The sequence below is a fragment of the Tyto alba genome, unplaced genomic scaffold, assembly GCF_018691265.1.
Source record: "Tyto alba isolate M040663 unplaced genomic scaffold, T.alba_DEE_v4.0 Super-Scaffold_27, whole genome shotgun sequence".
Lineage (NCBI taxonomy): Eukaryota > Metazoa > Chordata > Aves > Strigiformes > Tytonidae > Tyto > Tyto alba.
In genome coordinates this window covers 27,770,967-27,796,977 of record NW_024881301.1, presented here as the reverse complement: position 1 = coordinate 27,796,977, position 26,011 = coordinate 27,770,967, and the positions used below count along the sequence as shown (strand labels likewise).

At 37.2% G+C, this 26,011-nt stretch overlaps 1 protein-coding gene across 5 annotated transcripts in view; it reads right to left on the bottom strand.

The window, feature by feature from the left end:
• Positions 1–26,011, bottom strand: part of PTPN3 (protein tyrosine phosphatase non-receptor type 3) — a 174,596-nt gene that overhangs the window by 33,479 nt on the left and 115,106 nt on the right. For all 5 annotated transcript variants that reach the window (XM_032988995.2, XM_032988996.2, XM_032988997.2 and 2 more), the window contains 6 exons: positions 22,626–22,798; positions 17,518–17,652; positions 15,831–16,007; positions 4,534–4,557; positions 1,082–1,280; positions 40–117 (listed from right to left, as the gene is read on the bottom strand). In XM_032988995.2, the coding sequence (XP_032844886.1) occupies positions 40–117; positions 1,082–1,280; positions 4,534–4,557; positions 15,831–16,007; positions 17,518–17,652; positions 22,626–22,798 (786 nt within the window). The remainder of the gene's footprint in view (positions 1–39; positions 118–1,081; positions 1,281–4,533; positions 4,558–15,830; positions 16,008–17,517; positions 17,653–22,625; positions 22,799–26,011) is intronic.

The following is a 26,011-nucleotide window of genomic DNA, read 5'->3' as shown; positions in this document are numbered from 1 at the left end:
ATAAAGCATTTAAAAATAACTAAAAGATTCCTGTTTTACCTTTAGATTAAATCCAAACTTCCCATCTTCATCTGGTATGATACGCACCAGAAGTAAATCTCCCTCAATTAGGTCATTCTGCAATACATATATAGAAAAAAACAAAACAAAACTTTTCTAATTTTTAAAAGAAAATAGCAGCAAACTAGAAAATATTGCTTCCAAATTCAGATGTGCTGAATGAGAATACTCTATGTAAATCCACATTTAAAATAGGAAGAAGCTAAGGTTACAGAGTATACTCATGACTGTAACCTTTTAAATTGTAAAAAGAGCAACATACATAACAGCAAATATGTTCTCGGCTTGTTCTGTCCTTAGCTTTCTCAATTAAAATTTTTAACGTGTTGTCTTTACTACAGATGACTTAAAAGGAAAAAAATTTAGGTGCAGCAAATCTGAATCAATTCTACTCTAAGGGCTGTGAACTGACTACTTTTCCCCAATCTTTCTCCCATAAATGGGTGCATAGGTATCTTCTGCGAGAGATGCACAAGCCAGAGGGTTAGAAGTTGGCAGTGGCTACTGGACACACAGGTTTGGAAGCTGCCCAGCACCCCTCTGGAACAGGCTGGAGAAGGGCGGGTAATGATCCGCTACCATAATGCTAGCAGTGATCTGCTGCTCTCTGGTCAGAGCAGAATTCAAAGGATGATGTTTAGCCATCCTGAAGAAGAGATGCCTGGGATAAAGCAGAGCCGTGCCTGCTATCCAGACGCATGGCAACTTGAGTTATCTGACCTTTCTGCTTGAAGGAAATAAGATTTAATAATATAAGGATTCCTATTCCACTAGGAACTTCCCCTGAAGATGCTTCTAGAAGCCTGGACACTATGGAAATCAGGGCACAGTTGGCAGGCTTGCCTACCACACTGTGTACACAACCTTGGATAAATTTGAGTAGCAAGACAAGATTTCTTCTTATTACTGCATAAAATATGTTTATCCTGAAATATAGCCACAATTTTTTGCATTGTTAATCTACAGTTCAAAGATACATTCAGTACTAGTTTTGACTTTAAAAGCACGTAATTGAACATACCTTCTCACAGTAGTACTGACTGGAATCTTCTGTTGAGCTACTTTTTGTAACATTGTCATAAGTTTCTAAGAACTGTTTATCCACCCCTTCCAATGGGTAAGAGCCAGAAATGTTACCAACTCCATTGGGAGACCGAGCCAAGGCTTTAGGTGAGATACGGGTCAGAGAACTCTGTGTTGGACTGTTTCCCAGTACATTCCTTCATTTTAAAAGGATAGATAAATAAATATTACAAAGGTATCATTATCCAGATACTTAAATAGTAAAACATACAAATGTACTGCCCACTTAAAAGAGCAAGCCAACTTTATGCTTAGATTTAACCCCACTTCTTCATGTGCAGGTTAACAGGATTGGGGTATGACCTAAGCCTATCATTTGATCAGTCGACGTCCAGAAGAATGGACAAAACAAAAATAAAAGTAGCAAAAACATTTTTAGCAAAACTTTTGGAAGTTAGCAGTGGTACAGGAAACCACAGTAACATAAAGAGTTGAACCCCAGGGGAAAGGCACTTCAGTTGCCAACCCTACCCATGAAAACGTTTTTCCATGATTCTACTCTCATTCTTGCAAAGAAATTTTTTTTTTTTTTTTTTTTTTTTTTCATTCCTCCCTCTTATGGGTGCCACCTCAACCTTACCCCTCTGGGAGAAGATGCTTTGCAGAAGAGTCATGGTAAATTGTCAGAGAAATAGGAAATAAAGCGACAATTAAAGGATTAATTACAATTAATATAGTCTATTACTGAAGTAATTATAATCATGTAGAAGGACCAAGAACTAAATTGGGGTGCAAACCTGGCCTAGTGATTCAAGAACCTTAAAATTTAAGGATAACAAAAGTCAGTAATTAAATACTTCCAATCTTAGAATTGACCAAGTTGCCTGCTGTTGCTCCAAGACCTTTTAAACATTCATTTAGCTACATGCTCTCTTATGAAAAGAATAAAATTCAGACCTCTAATAAAACTAAACCCATTCTTTAACTGGACCAAACTCACAAGATACCATGCAAACTAACTGAGCTGTCTTTATAAATACTACATAATATTTTGTGAAAATCTCTGTCCTGGAAAAACTCAGGTATAGCTCAGACGCAGCTTCCTATACAGTGCCGTGTATGGCAAAAACTAATTCCTAGCTACTTGTGTTACCCCACTGCAGACAGACATTTCATTTACATGATGATCCGTCGTGCTCAGTGTCAGTGCATCCTGCAAGAACACTCTGCATTGTTACTGACAAGCCAGCACTCCAGCGAAAAGTATCCGGTCCTTGGAAGTACACATGCTGCTAGTTATTACAGTTTATCCCTAAAAGCAACTTAAAAATCTCCCAAGGTTAAAGCAGCAGAAGAATATGCAAGTAAACTCTGGCATTAAAAATTTGTAAATTCAAAAATTTATTTCTGCCCTGGTACTAGTCTAAGTGTATACATAAGCTTTTTTGAACCATTCCCAGTAGCCAGTGGTAGCTGTCAATGAGAAAATACCACACCATAGAGGAATGTAGCTTAGGCTTTTAACACACAGCACCTGCATCACAGCAAACTTCAAAAATGTCAACACTTATTTCTCGGCTTGTGGAAATCTCACTGCAACAAACGTGAACATTCTGAAAGGTGTCATCAAGGAAGTTATAGCTGATGTTCAGTTGTACTATGTGTGCTTGGCAATGGGGATGAAGTGTATTGTGCAACATTTTTAGAACTTCCAGTTATTACAGAAAATATTTTTTTAGTGTTTGGGAGACATTATTTGCCTAACACTCTCAATAATTTCCAAACACTTTGAAGTAGTGAACTATAATGACACTTAAAGGAATTATACTGTCAAAATTGTGGGTTTATCCAACAGCTTCCAGGACTTTTCATGATATCTGTGAGGTCAATGTTAAGCAAGGAGGAACACTGTTGTCTTGGGTTTGAGTGAGTGGTGGGGTGGTTTGGTGGCAGGGGAGGGGGCTATAACAGCAGCCCCCATGAGAAGCTTCTTGAAGCTTCCCCAGCTCCACCTCTGCACCAAAACTGGGCCAATCAGCTGCATCTCTGCAGTAACGTATTTAAGAAGGGACGTGGTGAGGAGCAGTGGGACTGGTGAGGAGGAGTTGCTGCAGCTGCGTGAACACCAAGGTCAGTGGAGGGACGGAGGAAGAAAGGAGGGGGGAGGTGTGCCGGAGCAGAGACCCCCCTGTATCCTGTGGGGAGACGGCAGGGCGGCCCCCCCTGCCACCCATGAAGATCTGCGCTGGAGCAGACACTGATTTATGGCCTGTGTTTGTTTTCACCTGGATGATCAAGGTTCTGTGCCCGAAGAAGGCCGGGGTCTCATGGGAAAAGGCAGCCCCGCTGCTGTAATTCAGTGCTGGGAGGATTGCAGCATGCGGGGGTGTCCCACGCCGGAGCAGCTCGGGAAGGGCTGCAGCCGTGGGAGGGAATCCAGTCGGAGGAAGTTAGTGACCCATGACGGAGCAGTGTGGGGAACACTGCGGCCCGTGGGAGAAACTCAAGTTGGAGAAAGTTTGTGGAGGACTGTCTCCTGTGAGAGGAGGACCACGATGGAGCAGGAGGAACAAGTTCCAGACACTCCCCTCATCGAGGATGAAGGAAGTGGCAGCACTGACTGCACCCCCCATTCCCTGCCCCTGCGCCACTGGGGGAGGAGGTAGAGATATCGGGAGCAGAGCTGAGCCCGGGAAGAAGGGAGGGGTGGGGGGAAGGTGTTCTCAAGATGTGGCAATGCTTCTCACTGTCCTACTCTGTTATGTGTTGTTAGTGTCTGTAATAAATGTATGTTCTTTTTTTCTTCCCCTAGTGAGTCTACCTTTTACTCGTGACCATAACGGGTGATCTGCCCCTCCCAGTCCTATCTCGAACCCCAAGCCTGGCTCTCTGTCCCTTCTCATTGCCGGAAGAGAAGGTGGACTGAGTGGCTGTGTGGTGTTTGGCTGTTGACCAGGCTCAAACCACGACAACTGTGTATGTAAATACATCCTAATAAGTTTTTCATAACACAGTAATTAAAAAAACCCAAAATTTCACTTAAAAGTTGATATTACAGATCATAAAGTTTTTTCAGTGTAGAAAAAATAATTAACAATACCAGAAAAATATAACAAATTATTTCAGTTAATATCTCCTGGCACTATGTAGAGAGTTACCATATAAAACTACCTGTGGATTCTTGTATCATTAAACTTTTACAACAGTTATTAAGCAACTTTTTTGTTAATAGTGATTAGAGGTGTATTAGGACTTAACATTTTTCACATAATGACCCAAAACTTTTTTTTCTTCCCATAAGTCTTTACAATCTTCATTGGTTTATACATTTATTTGTGTCTTGTAAGCATACAAGACTATTACACTTTTAAAAAATCAGTTCAAGTTATGTATTTTATTATATATCTTAAAGCTAGAGATTCTACAGTAGAAAATTTAAGGAAAACTCACTTTGGTGATTCTTGTTCAGACGACCTGTTAAAAAACAAAACAAAACAAAACAGTAAATGAACACAAGTTGAATCCTCAGGAAATCAAGAACTAAACTCTAATTAAAAAAAGAAAAACAAAACAAAACAAAAAAAAACAAACAAAACAAAACACCACAACAACAAACTCTGCATAAAAGCCAAAAGGTGTGCTCACAGTAAACTAAAGAATACTTAATCCTATTCTGAATGTCTGAATCAGTCAATTATGGAACACTCCACAAAAAACCCAGGGCTCACTTCCACTTTTGGCACAAGCTCAACTACAGACAACACACATCTGCTACTGCAACTTAAACTGTGTAGGAGTTTACAGAGGCAATTATTTAGCAAGACACACTACATCAATTAAGAAAGTTTTAGAAGTGGATCACAATGACTACAGACATCACTGACTGCATTTTGTAAAAAGTCAGATGTGACAAAATCTTTAGGTTTAGGTAAGAAGAAATGAGCATAGGTGGCCTTATTCTCATAATGTGAGAGCAGAACAGATGTTGGCAGAGAACTTTAAGTCAAAGCAGAAGTGGTTATACAGATGAGGACAATCTATCACAGGAAACAAAACAAAATTTGCAGTACATAGCATTTTTCAAGGCCTTCAGTTAGTTTCATCAGAAATCACCTGAAACACTGAGCCAAACCGTATTATGCCAATTAAACCAATAGCTGCAAAACTTAGATAAATTTGGAACTAAAATTTAACAAAAAAGTGCTTGAAAAGCAAAGTAAGTTTAAGGCATATGGGATAGCTTTACAAATTTAATTAAGTAGTGACCAAAACACCTGGAGTGATATAAATCCATGCTGGAAAAATACAAACATGAAGTAGTTTGGTTTGAATGTACAGTAGTTGAACTGTCAAGTTGTATGAGGCAATTGACAGTATACAATTAAATTTTCAATTATTGTTCTCTAAACCAACCTTAATACTAAGAATTATGTAACGTTTCATCAAATTAAAAATAGCAGCAGTAGCAATCTAGTTAAGTTTCCTTATATGTATTCTACAATATGAAAAAATTCCACCTTGAGAAGCAGAGATGGTAAAGCCTGATTGGTTTGTGTGTACCTTTAATTATTTTTAAAGCACTAAACTTCTTCCTTTTTTTTACTGCAGTCATGCCCCACTTCTGATCCCATTGACATCCACCCCCACTCTCCCACAAATACCTCTTGTTCTCCTTGTTAGCAATCCACATAGTATTTTTACCCTCTAAGTGCCAGCAGTGCACAGCTTTGGTTCGTTTGGGAACGTGCAGTCACCTGCTGCCTAAAGAACCCACACCTAGATGGAACAGACAACCACTGAACTCGTACTGCAATTGCTCAGTGAGAAGAGAATGTCAGTTTAAGTTCAGTTTTGTTGTTTGCCTTTTTTTTTGTTGTTTTTTGTTTTTCTGCCTAGTCACTGACTTTCACTATTCTTGTAGAAAACTTTGCATCTTTGAAACTTGACTCCTACATTATATTTGACTGCAATCATCAAAATGTTCTCAAGTGGGAACAGAGGCAGATGGGCAGTGCAATGATGTTCCTTATTTCCTTAGGAAGTCATGCTAAAAATAAAGAAACATTGAATTTATTTTCGTTTAAGCTAATTGATTTCCTTGTGAGGCAAAGATCAACAAAACTGTACATCTTTTCTATGTTTTGCCACAGTAGAGCTACAGCTCTATTACCAAATTCTGTGTAGAATTCAAGCTGCCATAAGTTAACCCTTTCAAAAGCCTTCACCAAAAATTCACACACATAGAATTGTGATTCAACTTGATGCAATGTCCTTATTTAATATATTATCTCCCCTCTTTCCCCCCAATAAGTGAGGTAATTTGATATAGAAAAAAACAACTTGGGCTTCCATTCATATACTGTGTATAAACATACAACAAATTTTTCATCACCTCAGAAATACATTTGGAGACTTAAATGTAGGATATAAATTCTTCATAATTTTTGCTGAATGTCCGTCTGTTGAATTATTGCACTTTAATTCAAACACATCAGTTCTGAAAGAGTTACTGAATCATTCTGTAACCTTTTAAAGTGGAAAAGGGTTACCAAAAATTTGACCTAGAAAGCGATCAAATTCAAGGCTCAAAAGAATTCACCTGGGACAATGCAGCTGTGTCTTCCTAAAGTCCTTAGTAGCTCAGCATGCTAGAGCTGCAGAATTTTTCTCTGCAATTCAGTTATATAGTATTTCCAGCATTTAATTACTCACCAATATGATAAAGTACTGATAAAGTACCTTAAACATGAATAACTAGATGATCTTTTCTGGCTATACAGTATTCCACATTTTACTAACCTATCTTTCCCATTTCACAACATAAGACAAGGACCATATTTTAAGTCAATAAAAGACAACACTCACCAGATAAGCCATTCAACTTTTTCATCGAGAAAGAGCGCCCTTCCTCGCAAGGAGATTAAGCTTTCCATTGGTGCAGCTAACAAGAAAACACTTTAAAACTGTGGGTAATTTCTATTTCTTACTCCACAATATATCTAAAATGATGCCATTTGAATCTTTCACTCACTATGGACTGCTCTGTTGGTGGTGGTCTTTATAATAAAGCCCTGAAAAGTTGAGTTCGCCTCTTCTGTCAGAAAGGAAAGGTCTTAAGAAAGGACCCCCTCCTCCCCGTTTTAGTGTGCCCTACCAGGGAATTCTGCTATTCTGAGAACTGAGGATGATGAACTACAGCAGAGTAAAACCCCAGGAGAAAAGGGACAACTGAAACAATAGCACTGTAGCAAAAACTCCCCCTTTACAAACAACTGAAGGAAACATCTGTAGGTTTTGCCCTTGTGTTGTTCTTGAAGCTCTTGAAGCTTCTCTTATTGTAACACCTGCAGGGCTGGAGCAAGTAAGTGTGCCAGCACTTCCATAATCATCTCTTTTCTGAAAACTCACTATTAAAATTGGATTTATTATTCATAAGCAAAATAAAGTGGAAGATATTTGCAGCAGCACCTTTTTGCTGCCATTTAGAGAAACACAGACAGACTATTCAGCATTTCTATGAACAGAATGACTCTGTAAGGCAGCCATGTAGATTCTTTGTGCTGCACACTTAAGAGTACCATTACAGAAAAACTTTAGGACTTCATGGTATATAGAAAATAACTGGAAAACGTGTGTAAATTCCACACATTCACATTTGTAAACAGCTGCCATCACCCCTAAAAGGATACTTTCAGTTACTCTGCATTGCCTCTATTGACCATACTCCAGTTTACTGCCTTTCCATGAAAGTTTCACGTACTCTGATACTCTGCAACTGCTTGGCTTGCTGCAAAATTTGCCTTATCACAGATTTGCAATTCAACTTTGAGACTTTCTTTTTGGATGCAAAATGCTTGTTTTTTGAACTGGCAAGGAAAGTGTAGTACATTTTAATAAGGATATATATTTAAAAAGGAAGGTTTATATGTAAGCAAAATATACACATGTACTGTTTTCATGTATATTTCAGTGGAAGAGCACAGTAAAACTCATAGAAGTCTATCAGTAGTAGTCTTAAAACCCTAATTTGAAACTAATTGAAATGTTCTCAGATCCATTGCCTAGTACTAGAAGGACATCTTCCTTGAGAATGACTGAAGTACACAAGCAAGGACAACAGGGTCTTGTGAAATTCAGTGGATTTTATAAGAACAAGGAGTTGATCATATCTGTATATGATAGGATATATTGGATAAATAACTTAAAATGTTTTATTAAATTATTTGCAATTTTCTACCAAGACAGTAATTACTAGGACTTGTCCTGGACACCTCTGAACTGTACTTTCATCAACAGTAATGCTTTAAAAGTTTTGTTCACAAAAGGAATTATATTTTAGTTATAATAATGATGTGTTCCCATAGTACATTCACCAAAGCTCACTCTGCAGCTACAGTTTATTGTCTGTCAAAATGGCAAGCTGAAAGAATTGAACAAATGCAGCATATGTTCAGGAAATCTATTTTCAGCGCAATACCTCCACCACATGATGCATCACATCTACACCAGAAGCGTGTATGCACTTCCAGAAATTCATAGCACAGTGCAAGTGAATTTCCTTTTTGTATACTAGTACACCATTTCATTTCCTTCCCCTCCAAATCTGGGACTGTACATATTATGCCAACTATATCACCAGCAAAAGGTAGTTTTAGAATATAACTTAAAGAAGTTTATAGATTTGCAAGCATGTTCAAGAGAAAAGCGTATGTAGGAGTAGGTTGCATTTATAACAAGTAGAATTGTAGACTCAAAGTAATTTAGGTTTGAAGGGATCTTGAGAGATCACCTAAACTCTTGTTCAAAAAACAGCCAACATCCAAGTAAAATGAGGGTGTTCAGATCCTTGTCATGTTGCCTTTTGAGGTTCTCCAATGATGGAAACATGTCCACCTTTCTGTCAATGTGTACAAGGGTTTAACTAATCTCAGTGTGATTTTTTTTTTCCAGCGTCTTTTGAGTATTTCCCTTGCTGTGACTTGTGTCCATTGCCCCACATGTTTTTGCTGTGCACCTCCAAGAAGAGTTGGCTCCATCTTCCTGATAATCTGCTTTTGGCAGAGTAAGGCAACAATGCGACGCAACCCCTCCTCAACCCCTCCAGCCTTCTGGTTCTCCTCATACATCATACACTCACATCTATGAATAACTAGACAGATTTATCTCACCATGACTCTATATATAAGAACTATAATGCCTCATCTGTCAGTAAGTTTTTCTTACTGACTGATACTATATCTTAGCACTTAGAAATGTGTTTTACAATAATCTTCTCTCTGGTTAAACAGAAAATTTCACAGCTAATCTTTTCTGTTAGGCCACTAATTAGAAAAAAACCTACCAAAACACATGTTCCTACAGAGTCTGATGTTCCAAACCAGACAGACATCTTTGGTTTATTTAATTACAGAGTGAACAAGAGAAACTGATTACAGTTCAAGTAGCAAGACCCTCCACACAGTCGTATCAGGTTACTTTTCCAAGACAATAATCCAGTTATTTTTTTCCTTAAGATAGCATCTTATATACATGGTTTATATGCTCTTACTAACAAGTACCCTTCGCAGTCAGAAATGTGTGTTCAAAAAAAAGGAAGAATGGAATTAAAAGGGCAAGCAACAGCTATATTAACACTCCAAACTATTCCATCTATAGTATAAAAGACATTTTAAAAAGCACAGGCCATTAAACCTGAATTTACAAGGTCAAAAATAAGCTCTGCTCTTCATATAAAGGAGAAATTGGTCCCACGCAGGTAACATGAATAAGATTATCCTGAACTGCAAGGAAACATGTTTGTTTCAGTAACCCTTTGTATATAACACCTTCTTGTCCGAAAGAAACGCTAGCTTACTTTAACGAGACAACATTCATTTAGGGGGCAAGAGTGGGTGTTGGCAACAACGCATGGTCTTCCCACAAAGCTGGATTAAAACCTGAAATCCATGAACAGGAAAGAGTGGAGGATACTCTTCCCTTTTCATAGTGACTGGTGGAAAAGCATGCAGCTTCCCACAGCTGGGTTCTTGGAGGTTAAGAGCATTAAACAACATAGTGGTTTTCAGTTTTCATTTCTTGTCACTCATTCATTCACTTTCACTTCTCATTGCAGTGTGAAGTGCGAACATCTGTATCACACCTCGGCACCAGAAGATGCTTGAGAAAAAGGAAAGGAACCTACAGGGAAAATTAAAGTTCAAAGCTCCTTAAATACTTTATTACATGCCTTTATGTTTTCATGGCAAACTTTGGACCTTGGTATTTTAAGTTCACCAAGTGTTTAAAATGTGTATTACCGAAACATTTAAATCTACAGATTTTTAATTTACAACAAATACTTGAACGTAAGGAAAGAAGCAAACTCATTTTTGTTGTTTAAATTTTCACTTATTTACTTGAAGGTAAAGGGTAAGCTAGTTTCTTTCAAGTCTCTTTTCATTGGTGAAGAATCCCACACATGAACTGCTGGGTGTGATAAGCATTAAGTTACATTTCATTTATTTGTTTATTTATTAAAGATCTCAAATCTGAGAACCAGAACTTGCACTGGGAACGGACAGTGCAGTTCTTTCAAGACAAAACCTAACATCTAACATCAAGATCAAGCATGTCACAGTATCTGATTCCAAAAGGTAATCAGTCTATCGCCCCAGCTAAAGCCAACTTATATTCAAAGATTACTGCTTAAATCAAAGATATTTTGGCCTTTTCCAACCTAGTCTTGAAACAATGTCACATAATTCAAATACAGCTACATCATTTTCATTGTTGTCTTTTGCCCTTAAATGACACAGTAGCATACAGACTACATTAGTGTCATGGAAAGGCAAATCAGTAACAAAAATTTGTTCCTCTACAGCAGTGAGGCTTTCATTATTCCAAATTTGAAAACTGTAGTGGTACCTTTATCAAGACAGACTGCAACAGTGGTAATCTTCAGGTACTATACCAGGCTAAAAAAAGGAAAAATTGCAATCCAAAAGAATTCCCTGCACAGGTCCATCAGCCTGCCTGTAAAAATAACCAGCTGTTGTTTAAACCTGTTGCATTGAAATGGAAATGTTTTTCTCAAAGGCAACCTCTTGCAGGAGCTCAATCCAGGCTGCCTATCAGATAGCAGATGGTCAGGATGGGTTTATGCCAGGTACCCTGTTAGTATGAAGCAACTTTGAAAAAAACCCTCAAATTAAAACAGTTTTTCAACAGAGATATCTTCAGAAATAAAAAAAGTATTATAATATAACTTAATTTATTTTCTATCTTAAAGGAAAGCCATAAGACTTCCTATCCGTAACTCTTCCCTAATCCATCTCAGTGTTTAAGGACATCTGAAGATAAGATATAGAAGAGAGAGAAGTTTTCTACTTTGTTTAAAACAAGAAACGTAGTAGGTCAGTAGCAGCATTGCTTCAGTGAAGAAAAAGCAAATCTTTCAAGAAAAACATCTTCAGGGAAACTGAAGTCAAGACTAGGGAAAGCCAATTTTAAGTGAAAAACAGTTATCAAACAAGTGCATATACTAATCAGTAAGTTTTATCTCAATATTATACTTGAAATCATTTAATAAACAAAATAAAAGTAGTATCATGTGCATATGCATGTAGAGCATGGGATAAATATAGAGACAGAGTGAGGGCAACTTATAGTCAGGAGATAGACTGGATTACTTGTCCTGAACTGGTGAGGCACAGCCATGACAAAGTGTGATGTAACACAGAAAGCAACCTTTGAGACTTCAGAAGGCTCAGTGTGGGCTCCATGTCTGTGTTAGTGTTAATTTTTCAGTGGCAGTAGCAGTCAGATGAGATGCACAGCAGCAAGGCAACAAAAAGGAGAGAGAACTGACAGGGGAAGCTTTCTTCCCAAAGGCTGGGGAGCCCTGGGCTAAACAAAAGTCCTCTTGAAGCCCTCTTCAGCGCTGTCTTTGATGACAGGTTTTGTATGCAGCTGTGATTTGAGATAGTTGGCTTAGATAGGCAAACCTATTCATGCCCTGTGAATAAAGCTCTATTTAATATATGTTAATTTGGGATTAGAGCAATTTTTTTGTCTATAATACATATGTAATAGACAGCTCCAATCTTTTCTGCAGACACTAATCTGAGAGAGAAAAATTGCTTCTTTTCACTGTGTCTGAGCCTCAAATTGTACTTGAATGTGAAAGTACCTTAGATAATTTGGGTAGCAGAAGCAGCCTAGCTACACCAAACAGAAGACTCAGAAGCTTGCCCTGGCTTTCTGTAGGTCACTTAAGCACATGATTTTCTCTATTTTCTAATATTTCTTTTTTCCAGTCACAGCCTGTAGGATATATCTCATAAATTTTGGTTAGAAGGTAGAACATTGACAAAAAGCACATTTTTTAAACAATCACTGTGTTCTTCAGAGAAACAATGTAACAAATGATAGAATATTATTGACCTTCATCTCCAGCATGCTCATTTAAAGTATTTAACAACAAACAGTTCTAGGTGTTGACATGATGATACAGTACAATACATTTAAAGAAATGGAAGGAAGGAATGTTAACAACTAGTATGTTTTATGCTCTCTAAATTAAGAGCTGTTCCACATAATTTGTTTTCTAAATTGTATGCTGTTTTATAGAAAGAAAATAGAACTTGATTGATTCCCTTGAGTAAACACAGCAAGAAAGAAAATCAATTATTAAGAAAATAATGATACTTGGTATTGTCAGGAGTTAAAAAAAAAGGTGTATAGGGTAATAAATGCAGGTGTGCATACTCTGCCAGCAGTGGCAGCTTCTACAGTTCTGATACCTACCAAGTTTCCAAATGTATCTTGACAAGATTAGGTACACAGCAACTCTTGTTGTATGAGTTTTATCTACGGATTTGTCTCAAAAAGCACTGCATCACAACAGATCAGTTTGAAGGTAGGTCTACCTTGGACCACTTGTCATTTTGCCAAAAGGACTTAAGACATTACCCAGGGACTGAAGTGAAACAGGTGAAAACTATCCCCTCACCCCTGAAATGCAGATGGCAGCCTGAAAAACAGAGAAGAGCTATATCCCATGCTAACTGCTGCTTGCACAGTCTTGAGCTTCAGGTACAGAAATTGACATTTCTGTAAACATATTTGGTTTACAAAAATCAAGCAGCTGGATGATTATAATTAAGATATGATGCTCCAGACATAACAATTCAGCAATTAAAAAAATCTTACAGTTGTTTGCCAGTAGCTCTCCAAAAACATTTCATATTTCTTTTTCATACTGAAGCTATTAATTACTTAGAATTAGCATTAACCAACACCTTTTTTGATAGTCTCAGACAGCAGGCTAGGCAGTAAAAAGAAAGCACTCTAAGGACAATATGTATTAGCAGGACTATGAGAAGCTATTCTTGCTTGCCCTCTAACGAAAAAGAGGTATTGAAATTGCAAATCTGTTTTTTTCTGTAACGTTTCAATTATGTCAATTCAAATCTACTAAAGACCAGCATGGCAAAAATGGGTAAGTTGGCTTTAAAAGACTTATCAGTACATTGCACATATTTCATAGTTGATATCTAACTATTCCTGAAGTGTGGCAAAAGTCCAGGACAAGTGTCCATATCTAATAGTGAAGATACGCATGTTAAACCTTCTTCTTATAGAAGAGATTTAGCTGATAGGGTAAGATTCCCTTTTTCAGGGAAGCATTTAGGGAAAGAAAGGTTTTACTACACACATATAATTAATTTTACCTTATGTCTTTCAACAAGGAAAGTAATAACTACTATATGAATATAAAAGAAGAAAAACTGGAATGTGGACTAACGGAAAACTTCAGTGTAGAGAAGAAACATCTTTTTTTTTTACTTGAACGGTTACTGTATACTTTACCTCAATTGCTAAAAAGGAATGCATTAATGACCATTTTATTTCACAAATGTCTAACAGTCAATACAACAAAGCATCATTCATTCCACGCATTAGCCTCCTTCCAAAACACACACTTCAAATTTTAACTTCATCAGATTTATGCAAGCAATTTTCAGTTACCTGCAGAGTATCAAATATTATAAACATACCCAAGAGACAAAGAATGCACAGGGGATAAGACGTATAGAAAATTTGGTTTATGAGGTAATAATGGTAATTTTCTCCACAGTGAGCTCAGAAAATAAATGAATGTGCTATTTTCAAATTTAGAACATCCTATTTTCACTGTCTGAGAAACAGCATAAAAGCAGGCTTTCCCACTCCATTCTCAGTAGTCATAGGATAGATGAAACAGGAAGGAAAGGAAAAAAACTACAAGGGAAGAAAGGAAAAAGTAAAACAAAAGGAAAAAACCCAACAACATACTAACTAGAAGGACACAATATGCCAATCACAATACAGAGCATGGCAACTTAGTTTTCTATCTACAACTTCTACCCTCATCATCTCCTCTTAGGGTCTCTCATTATTTTTACTCAGAAAATACTTCTAAAGGTGTATAACCTGTCAATGTTAAGACATGGGAAAGACACGGATTCCTATCTATGACTATTCACAGTATCTAGAGGCATCACTTTTATATTATCATAGCTATTACTGACACTACTTGTAGTAAGGTGCATGTGACTTCCAGTCAGAAAACCAATTTAAAACACTACAGGAACAAACTCTAAACAAATGTTACAACATGTTAATTTTCCCTTTCTTTCATAGAAATCTCTCTGCTGTGATGTAGTAACAATATTGTTGTATTAAAATTTAAAGAAAACAGTTTAAATCCAGAGATTAAAGCTACAATTAGTAGCTGCACACTATCAGAGGCAGGTGAGTCCTATCAGCTTCCATTAATACATTGCTTCTCAAAATACATCTTGCCTTGAAGTTACTGGGGATCACTAGAATCCTTCGTAATGTTACAAACAGAAAATGGTATCTGTATTTTAATACATAATATTCTCCCCAGCTGAAAGTTTTAAAGTAGCTGTTTTCTTTTTGAAACTGAAAAATCAATGACTTTGTACATTATTTCTGAAGTTAATACTGTGTTAACCTGAAGTTACTCATTAAGAAATGCCTCTGTAAGATGAAAGTGAAATGATATATAAAATGTAATATATGAGCAAACAAATAATCAGTGCACGAAGATAGGTGCTTCAATCCCTGGAAGAAAACTTAGCAGTGATTAGACTGCTACAGGGGAGAGCAAAGTTGGTCCTCAAGGAATACAGCAAAAATGCCTCAAGGCAAGAAGCAGAGGCTGCCTTTAGAATAGCAGTCTACTGTTCCTCTGAGGAAGAAAAAGATTGATGATTGTTAGTGCTATTATGTTCTTGCATTTACTCCAATGCAGTACCTCTTTCAACTGATGATGCTGAGCTGATGATGTGGAACATAGTGAATTCTTAAGAGTTCACTTAAGTCTCACCACCCAGCACACCCCCCCCAAAAAAAGGAAGAGTTTCTAACAGGTAGGAAAGGGTTGCAGAAGCTACTATGAAACCGGATACTACAGTTATGAACATGCATGCCTTAAAAGCTTATCTAATTTTACTGCGAACTTAACTACTGAGAATCGTTTACAGATGAAGGGTTAGTTTGTTTTTAACTTGTCATTTTGTATGATGGTATTTGCAGTTTAGCAGTTTGTCAAAATAAAGCTTATGCAAACACAAAACACTCTGAACTAATTTTAATAATAACTGATGATGATTCTTTTGTACTAACGCCGTTTGTTTTTTTGTTTGGTGTTTAAAAAAAAAAATCAAAGTAGGCAATTAATTGTTTGCAGAAGTCCTTACCTCCTCTGTGGACTACGGTTCTGTGAGAACTCCGAATCACTGTCCTTTGATGTTGGAGAGCCCTTATATGTATAAAAAACATCCTCTGTTTCGGTAATATAACTAATCTCGTTTGTAAGGTTATCTACAGATGAGTGTCGTGGTTTACGAATTTCATGACGTAGTCTAGGACTCCGCCTTAAAAATAAAGAACACAAACACAAGTTGGAAGATCAGAATAATTTATAAAACTTTATCAAAATGAAATTTCTATCACATTGCAATCTATGCCCCAAAATCTTTGTGTTTCACTTTAAATAATCAATTTTTAAATGTTTTATATGGTATACTAGACAATCATACACTGATAGGTTCAGTCCACTGAACTGATTTGTTTCCCCCTCTCCCCCTCTAAAATGATATCTGCATTGTTCAAGTTGTAATCATAGGATAATTCAGGTTGGAAGGGACCAATGGAGATCATTTAGTCCAACCTCCTGCACAAAGTAGGATCAGCTGAGGTCGAGCATGCTCCTTATGGCTTTATCCAGTCAGATCCCAAAAAACTTGAAGGGTAGAGGCTGCACAGCTTCTCTAAGCAACCACTGCTCAACTGTCCTTGTGATGAAGCAGTTTTTCATTATGTCCAGACAGAGCCTCTCTTGTTTTGACATATACCTGTTGTCTCATCCTCTCACCATGCAACACTGAAGAACCTGGCCTCATCCTCTAGCTAGCTGCCTCCTAAGTACTGCCAGGCTGTTGTTAGGCATCTGGCAAACCCTTGCTTCTCCAGGCCGAGTAAGTGCAGTGGTCTCAGCCCCTCCTCATAGCATAAATGCTGCAGCCCCCTGACCACCTTGGTGGCTGGTGGCCTTTGCTGAGCTCAGTCCAGTTTGTCAGTGTCAGTTGTATTAGTGGACACAGAAGCAGCTGTAGCATTCTGATAAGCTCTAATGAATGCTGAGCAAAAGGGGGATAATCACTTCCTTTGATCTAACATATATGCTTCTGTTAATATTGCCAAGTTGCTGTGGACGTCTTTGCTGCCAGGGCACACCAGATAGCTCATGTACAGCTTGCTGCCTGTGAAGATTACCAGGTCCTTTTCCAGAGAGTTGCATCACAGACAATATTGTTGCGCTTGGTTCTTCCTTCTCAGGACTTTGCATTTGTCTTCACTGAATTTCTCACAGTTCCTACTGATCCATTTCTCCAGACTATCAAGGTCCTTTTGGATAGCAGCCCTGCCTCCAATCATATTGGCTCATCTCCCCAGTTTGGTGTCATCTGCAAACTTTGAGCAAGCACACCATTGCCTGCTCCAGGTCATAAAGGTGTTAAGCAGGACAGGTCCCAAGATAGACCCCTGCAGTACTCCACTTGTTATTGGCCCCCAGGTAGAGTATGACCCATTAACAACTCCCCTCTGAGTCCAGTCATCCAACCATTTTTATTTTTTTCTAAAATCATCTTCTTGTCCACTCTTCTAGAACATAATGTCTATTATACTTGGGTATAATATTTTGGCAGACAGTATCAAAAGCCTTGCTAAATTTAAAGTGACACTCTTTTGTCATCATGTATGTTCTCAGAATAATGATGTTTAAACATATATATACACACGACATAATTATTCTGCTACAGTAAATACAATTAGAAAAAGTAGGAGGCTGGAAGGTATGAGAAAGGCTGAAACTGGATTTACCAATTAGGGGTAACAGGAGGTGATCGAGAAGGAAGGCTTTTTGTCTCTAGATGCTCAACAGATAAAGATCGTCTCATAGATGGGTTCCAAACCATCCCACCTATAACTTTTTTGCAGTACTGGCTGTTTACAGACCTGAAAAGAAATAAAAAACTGTACATGAATTACTGTGCTTAGAAAACTTAAATGAAATAAAATATGCTTACGAGTCCCCGGTGCTTACCCCTCCTTACTTACGCATTTACATTCTCACAGAGCCGTTTGCTGACATTCACTTGTGGCAATAAAACTGTTTGTTAATCCCTGCTACAATGTTAATCACAAGCTTGAGTAAAAATAACTTTTTCTGAGAGTTATTTTTAACTCAATTGTGTTTAAGAAGATGGAGGGGAAAACAGGAAATTCGGTATGTCCTACTGGCACTGAACCAAGCACCTGACAAAACACGGTTCAAATACAGGCAAAAGATTATAGGTGTTCTCTGTTAAAACTCACATAGGTAACAATTCACTAATGGCTTCACTTGGCACAGGATTACTTTAACCATCTACCTCCTACCTCAGCAAATAAAAGCTACACTCGACCACTCTCTATTTCCAAAAGGAAGCCACATTTGAGTGATGTTTTCCTTATAGGAATAAACCATTAGAAAAAGATCTGACAGGAAAAGGGCATCTCTGAGTCTGGATTGCTTCTTGTGACAAGAACCTGACAAGATAAGGGTTGCATCAGAAATAGAACCTCAGCTAGGAAAGTAATAAAAATATGCTACTAGTAGAACTATACAGCATAAAGAAATTTTTCAAGTAGATGAAAGCTGAGATAAACTAGTTTTTATTCATCTTTTTACACAGCATTCCACAAGACAAGCAGAGAGAAAAGCTGCTCACCTTGAAGGTTACAGGCCTAGGATTTCTCATGGAAAAGAAACAATTTATATTACAGAGAAACCACCTTTGGGTCACTAAGTCCTGAGCTGTACATAATGGGCAGCTGGGATAGCAGAGTATGCGAGGACTTTATTATAGAGCTGAAAGGTCTCAGTTTTATGTAACATTAAAAGAAAGTTGTTTATGCTGTGGTTATTACACAAATAAACCTTAAGTATACTTTGCATTGTACTGTTTTTTGTTTATACAAGTAAAAGAAAAAGCAACCCAAAACATTCTGAAGTATCTTGAGCATTTTAAAGCAACTTAATTCCTTCAACTGCTAAATGTGTACTTTCAAATCTTCTCCCAGTTTAAAAAACAAAGAGGGAAAACTTCATATGAAGTGTCTACATATCAAAATCAGTTACCCACGTATGTTTTTAAGCTTAGGAAACACACAGTCCATGAACTCAGGAAAAGCTTTTGCCTGTATTAACCGTTTTATTTCTGTAAGTCTTCTGAATACCAATGACAAGGCACCGACTACTCTGGCCTACGAAAACAAAGAGCTCTTTCAAAGAAGCCTTACATGGGTAGAGCAGAGAGAGAGAGAGAAAAAAAAAAAAAAAAGGATGTATTAAAAAAAAAATGCATCTTGTAGAATTTCACAGATTTTGCATTAATCAGCTTTCCCTTTTAACAAGTGCCTGTTCATGTATTTTCCAATGCAGGTGACTTTTAAGGTGTAATGTAACTTGCATGAGGGAAACCAGAGCCCTAACCGCAAACCCCTAATTCTGACAACTGAATCTCTTTAACAATATATTCTCTAGATATTTCAGTTAAGGTACATTACAAACAATCTCCTGAACTCCAAGTAGCTGCTTTTCAGATGTCAAATATGATATTTCTCAGCAAACATACTGAGAGGCTGCCAATGTCTTTCTGTAATGGGCTGTAATATTGTGAGGTTGCTTCCAATTACTGAGTCTATCCTTTGTGAAAATATAGGTACATTTTTAGCTTTTCAGCAAGGAATGAGAAAGCGTCTAGGAGAGGTTATTCAGCATTCAGTCCAGAAATGTTGAATGAACTTACCTCTCAGAATGTGGGAGATGTGATTCAGCCTGCCCTTAGAATAAGGCTTACAGGTGATTTATACAACTCGGCAGCCTAATTTAAATGGAATTCCACTAGTACCTTAAGCTAAGAGAAACGAGAAGGGCACAGAGATGTGCAAATAAGAAATTGTACTAAAGGGCTGCAAGAGTTTGAACGATTTGAACTGATGCAATAAACACTAGGATATATGCCTCACATGAGCGTAAAAGAACATAGTACAAGAAAGCAACAAATTCCGGAGGAAAACTTGTGGTACTTAAGGTGGTAAAACCTGAATGTAACTCTCTTCAAAGCTGACAAAAGCCAAATGAAAATACCTATTGAAGATAAGTCAGTCTTAAAACCTCCATGTTGTATGGTGAGGTTATTGGGACTGTTGTGTGCACGTTTGGTTTTATGGGGGTTGCTTGTTTGTTTTACTCATTGCAAAATTTTGCTCCCTTTCATAAGGGAGAATGCAGAACACCTTTTTTCGGTTGTGTAGCTTCCACATGAGCTCAGAGCCATCCTTGAAAAGGAACATGGAAGCTCATGTTATCTCATTCCGCAATCACAAACAAATAGGAAAGTAAAATTTTTCAATATATGACAGATGACTTCAGAAGTGACTTGTTCACACCTTTTCTTAAATCTTTTGAGAAAATAATTTGCTGAGTGACAGTGACCAAGTTGATAGGAACTACTGAAGGTCTTCCAAAATTACTGTTGCTTCTTGTGTACTTTAGCAGTCTCTGATAGTAAAGGTTGCTGAGTCATTTCCACCTCACATAGATCCTAAATTTCATGCTTGTTGCTGGCATAAATAAGGCCAAAGAATGCATTAGTACAGAGGATACCATTAAGCTGATGAAAGGGATCAAAACGAACAGTTCTCCCTACAGATTCCTTAAGAGCCTCAAAAAGCAATTCACCAGACATAATGCTTCAGAACACAAAATTATTTGAAAATAAGTCTTTCCTAGTAGCTCACTTTAACAATGAGAATTATCCTGCATGCTACAGGCTATTAAGAAACTGTAACAGTAAATTTGTCAAAAATCAAATGTTTGGTAAAAATTGGAATGATACTAAACTGTTACCCTTTGAAACTCATACTGTTTTCTTTTTTAACATTACAAGGGCTGTGCAATGCCTGTGTGTGTATATGTTTATACAAGCATCAGGATTTTGAATCTGTTTGCAAATTTGAGAGAAATAAAGGACTATAGGACATGACAATTGTAGAAGCTTTGAGAAAGTTACCTCCTCAAAACCTTTCCTATAGGAAAAACAAGTTCATATCACTCCACAGAGGAGCTAATTCTCAAAATACGCATCTGTAAAACATTAGAAAATTAGATTACTGTTCATACAACTACTTGTTTTCACTTGCTTCAACTGTGACCTAGTCCTAGGTGAAAATATGGAATTCCACTCAAGCAAAAACCAGAACATTTTATCAGCCTCTTTACTGTTGGATAGCCCTCATGGGTTAACCACCTTGTTTACAAGCAATACTAGTTCACCTTGTTACAAATTTCTGCAGTAGAGACAGGACAGTATGAAAAGTCAACCAGCCATCAAAATCTGGGAAGCTATTTGAAGTATGACGACATCATTCAAAAGTTGAAGCTTATCCAACTAGCAAAGAATCAGTCTGACAAATTAAATGTAGGGGTAAACTGTTAAGGGAACACACTGCAGAAAACCCCCGCAAACAAAAGGAAAACAATAAAACACTGTTAAAAATCATCAGAACAATCAGGTTTCTAGAGAGTCTACAAGACTACAGATGATCAAAGGACCAATGGACCTTCCAAAATCTCACATTCAGAGATGACATAAGACTTGAATTTTCATTCACTATTAATATGAAAGATTTTTGATATGTTTCATGGCAATTTTTTTCAGGCATATGGGTGTGGGAATGGGACATGGGTGACAATGATATACAACACAACACGTTTGTAACTGAATTGCTAATAAATGAAACAATAGAACAAATCAACATAATGAAAGAAATCACTGGGACAGATACATATCAAAAAAATCTAAAGACTTCTAACATGAAGCAGCAGGGTTACTTGAGCTTAACCTCCCACTTCAAACTAGTGATTTAGCCTACTCAAGATTTCAAAAAGGTATTTGGCAAGGTCACTTAAACCCATAAAGAAACTAAAGAGCTAGGGAATAGGGTCTTCACTTGGAGGAATTACCTGTTCACTTGTAACATAAAAGACAGAATAGGGAAAAACGTTTTAGATCTATAGTGAAAAGAGACCAGCAGTGAAATCTTAGAGGGATATCTGCTAGGGGCTCTTCTGCTCAACATACCCGCTAGTGATCTAGAGCAAAGAGTGAACAAAGTTTGCTGAAGATGTTAATCACACAGAATGGCAAAAATAAAGGTCAACTGTGAAGAAATGCAGAAGGACATTACAGCATCAAGTGACTAGACAATAAACCGGCAGGCAGATGAAGCTTAATGACATTAGGGCCCCACTGGTGCATATGGGGAGAAACAATCCCAACTTCACATAGCAAGATGACAGGCTCTAAATTATTACTTTTGGGGAACTAGATCTTAAATAGCGTTATGAAACTACCAGTTCCCTGACTAGCAGAATCCAGCGAGGCAAATAAAAGATTAGAAGTGTCAGAAGTGTTATCTTGAACATGACAAAGTTTTTCATCTTGATGTCAGTAATCAGTGATTGGTGTGACGCACTCCAGAAATAGCCCTAACATGGTAAACAGAATGTGTATATGACATTAAGGGCTAAAACAGTTCAAAATAAATCTGTTCTACTAATTATCTTATTGGATTATTAGCTACATGACATTTTTACTTTCTAGTGTTTTTATACCTCAAACTGAAACAGCAAGTTGAGACAGTACCAGTAAAACTTCCTTATATTCAAATACCTTTTTACAAAATTACAAGAAAAGTTCTAGTGTAATGATACCATGTTGCAGAAACTAAATTACAACTATATAACTTGTCAAATGATTTGCATACAGACTGGGACACACCTGTGGGCAGAAATGAACTCTACCACTCCAACCTCAGCTATCACTCACACAAATCCTCCCATCCCCGTTACAAAGCAAAACATGCTTTCACACAATACTTACTTTGCTGCATTTCTAGAACCCAGGGTCCAGTAATGTGACAATATCTTTTTTTCGTGAGGTAGTGACTTCTTTGCTTGAAAAAATGTGTGATGCTCTACACAAGATTTCCATAGATTTTTGCATGCTCTATAATTTAACATGTTGAAGGCAACAATATGATCTCTGGATTCATTCTGTAATGGTAGGAAATACCATGTTTCAATATATACAAGCAGATCAAACACAGTAAATAAGCTCATAAAACAACAATAAAACTACTTTTAGCTTAAATATAAAAAAATGCATTTAGGAAAACAAAAAAAACAGCTTATAGTAGATTTTGAGCTGTGATGACCAAAATATCACTGTGACTATATGAAATTCTTAACTGCAAAATGGACACTTTAAAAGTTTAAGCAATATAGTTTTTCCGTTCCTAATCCTTACAGTGTTAATGAAATACTTAAGGCTAGGGTGGTAAAGATTTTGCATATACAAGTGTAATATTAAACAGCTAAATATAGTTTCAGGTTTCCAGTCAGATCTTGACCTCCTATGACATACAAAACTCTAAAACATTCCATTAAGGGTGCAACGTAGAAAGGAAAAAATACCCTCAATCTTTGAATTCAAACTCTTCACATAAGGCTCCAATTCAATAGCGTTCTTTCAAGAGCCACAATAAGCAAAAAGCATCTGCTTGACAGTCTTTGAGAAGATACTAAAGATGTTAACAGCGATCCAGCTTGGGGCAAAGAAAGTAGCTGTGATGGGAGCGGAGTTGCTGCCACTGCTGTTCAAATCCAATCCTGCTTTCTGGATGATAACATGAGGCCATAACAAGGAGATCAAAAGGAAGCAGAATACAAAGCTTGTGTGTCTTGGTGCAAACTCTGACTTGATACTTTAGTGCCCAAGTGCGAGCGAAACACATGTGCATTGAAGCTGTTCCACCCACATTTATGGCCTTGCCAACTGTAGCACTTGTTGAGCTATTTGAGATCCCAAGAGAGTTTCGCACAAGATATACTTTTGGTTAGCTAATATAGTTATTGATGCAAAGAAATTGGAATAAAAAGCAAAGAGGAAAAAGGAAGATAACACAAAACCTGAGTTAATTGCTATCACATCTCAGCACTTCAGTGAAAAATAGTAAGTTTTTGATTTCATCACTCATCTTTTCCAGCTGCTCTGAATTATGACTGAATTTTGACATCTCAGCATATAATGAGGCAGGCAACCATCTCTAGCTCTCTTTCTAGCTCATACTTCAGAGAAAGTCAGAATTTGGGTTGCAAAGCCTTTTTATTAAAGGATTCAAAGATCTAATAAAGCTCTTTCTTATACAGTCCAGCAAAAAATAGAGAGCCCACCTGGATAACACCTTGGTTTTTAGTTGTCATCGTCCTTTTGTTTGATCACAGTAACAGTGCTACTAGGAAGTAGCTACAGACCATTTTGGCTGGTATACTCAATCTATTTTTTTTGTATTCTTTTTATTTCCAGGAAACATTTTACAAATGCCATGTATCAGAGATCAATGTCACATTCTGCAAACCACTTTATGAGTAGTTCAGAGAATCTACGACTGAGGTCACTATTCTAGAAAACGAATGAGAATCTCAAGAGAAAAAAAAAAGGATTTGCCTCTTGACATAGATACTGCAAAACATTTAACTGATTGCAATCTTTCAGGCATGTTTTTCTTATATCTACTAAAACTTTTTAAAAAATATTTTTAAGAAGTCGGATTTGTTATTTGAGCCTCATTCATACTGGAACCAATTCATCTTTGTCAGTTCACCTCAGTTACTTCTAACTAGCTTATATAAAATAAAGTATGCAAGCATATTGAAATTTTACCTCAATTTCTTGCAATATAAAAAGTATACATCACTTATATTCAACAACAAATGGCATTTCTGACATATTCTCTGTTGGTTGAATACCACATAAAGTGTTCTACTACTCCAAAAGACAAAAGAAGATGTACGGATACTTTTTTTGGCCTGTAGCACTGGCCTTTCAATTGCCATAAAAATAAGTTTATCCAACATCTCGATTATACTGAAAATCTACAACATAAAGACAAGGAATTAAGTATACTTTATATTCTGGTTTTAAATTTAGGTTTGAAAGTAGCAATGAATCTTGCTGCCTACATCACAAGACAAGTGTGTTCTTCCTAACCGTTGACCTAGGTACTTAAACTAGGATCAATACTTACAGAAGTTTCAGAAAAATGCAGTCGATTTTTAAGTTAACAAAATCTTTTGCTAACATAACCATCGGTCTCACTAACAGGCCACCTTGGAAGTCATGTCATTAAATCTATGCACTGTTTTAAAGGTGAAGAGAGTTCTAGGGTGATCCAAGGATCTGATGCCCATCATACTTCTCAAATCAAGTTTCAGAAAATGGTATTTTAATAGTTATAAAGAAATGAGGGTTAGAGAAATTCTTGGCTGTTAATGTAACAGAAACAATTCTCAGTAGCTAAAGTGAGTGTCTTGCTATATCAGCATGAGGGGAGAACTTTGCACCAGATGTATGCCTATTCCATTCACAGAGAATTTGAAAATACCTACAGCATATGTTGCCTGTAAACCAGCATAGTTCCTATTCCTACCTTAAATTTTGCACCCTTCATTAAGTCTACATATCATGAGCTTTTATAGCATCAGACATTCATTGATTCATCAGTCTTGCTCCCTATTCCTTATGTAGCTCTTCAGTAGAAACAGAAATGTTGCATACTTCTATCAAGTAGCTGATCAACAGACTGAAGCAGTGGGAGGGTAAAAGAGGAGGTGTGTATCAGGGAGAGAGTAAGACAAGGTAAGTTGAGTCTTCAGAACAGGGAATAAGGAAAGAAGAAAGGAGTAAGAGAAATAACGAGAATAAATAAATGAAACGTGGCACGTCAGATGAGTGCAAATTCATAGCCTTTGAGAACTTTCTGTGGATTTTATAAAGAAATGTACATATGACAAACTCTGAAGTGTCATAGCATTGTCACTGTCTTTAATAAAACCTTGGCTATGAATCTGTAGTATCTGCTCTGCTTTCCTCACTTTCTTCCATCTTCCTTAACTTTCAGCATCATTTACCTATCTTTTCCTGTAATTTCAAGCAAAAATCTGGTCAATCCAAAGACTGACACCACCTCAGTCATCTGCCCTCATAAATCCCTCCAACAACCCACTATTCTGGAGAAAACCCCTAGCAGTCCAGCTGCTGCCTCATTCATACTGCACTGAGACAGCAAGCGTTTCCAAGCAATACCACTGAGGTACTGCAGGCTTGCTGCCTTACATTTCAAGCAAATGGGGTTAACTGACAAGGATGGATATATCTAGAGATTTAATAGCACACCTGGTCCACGTTTTCATATCTACTGAGAAAGA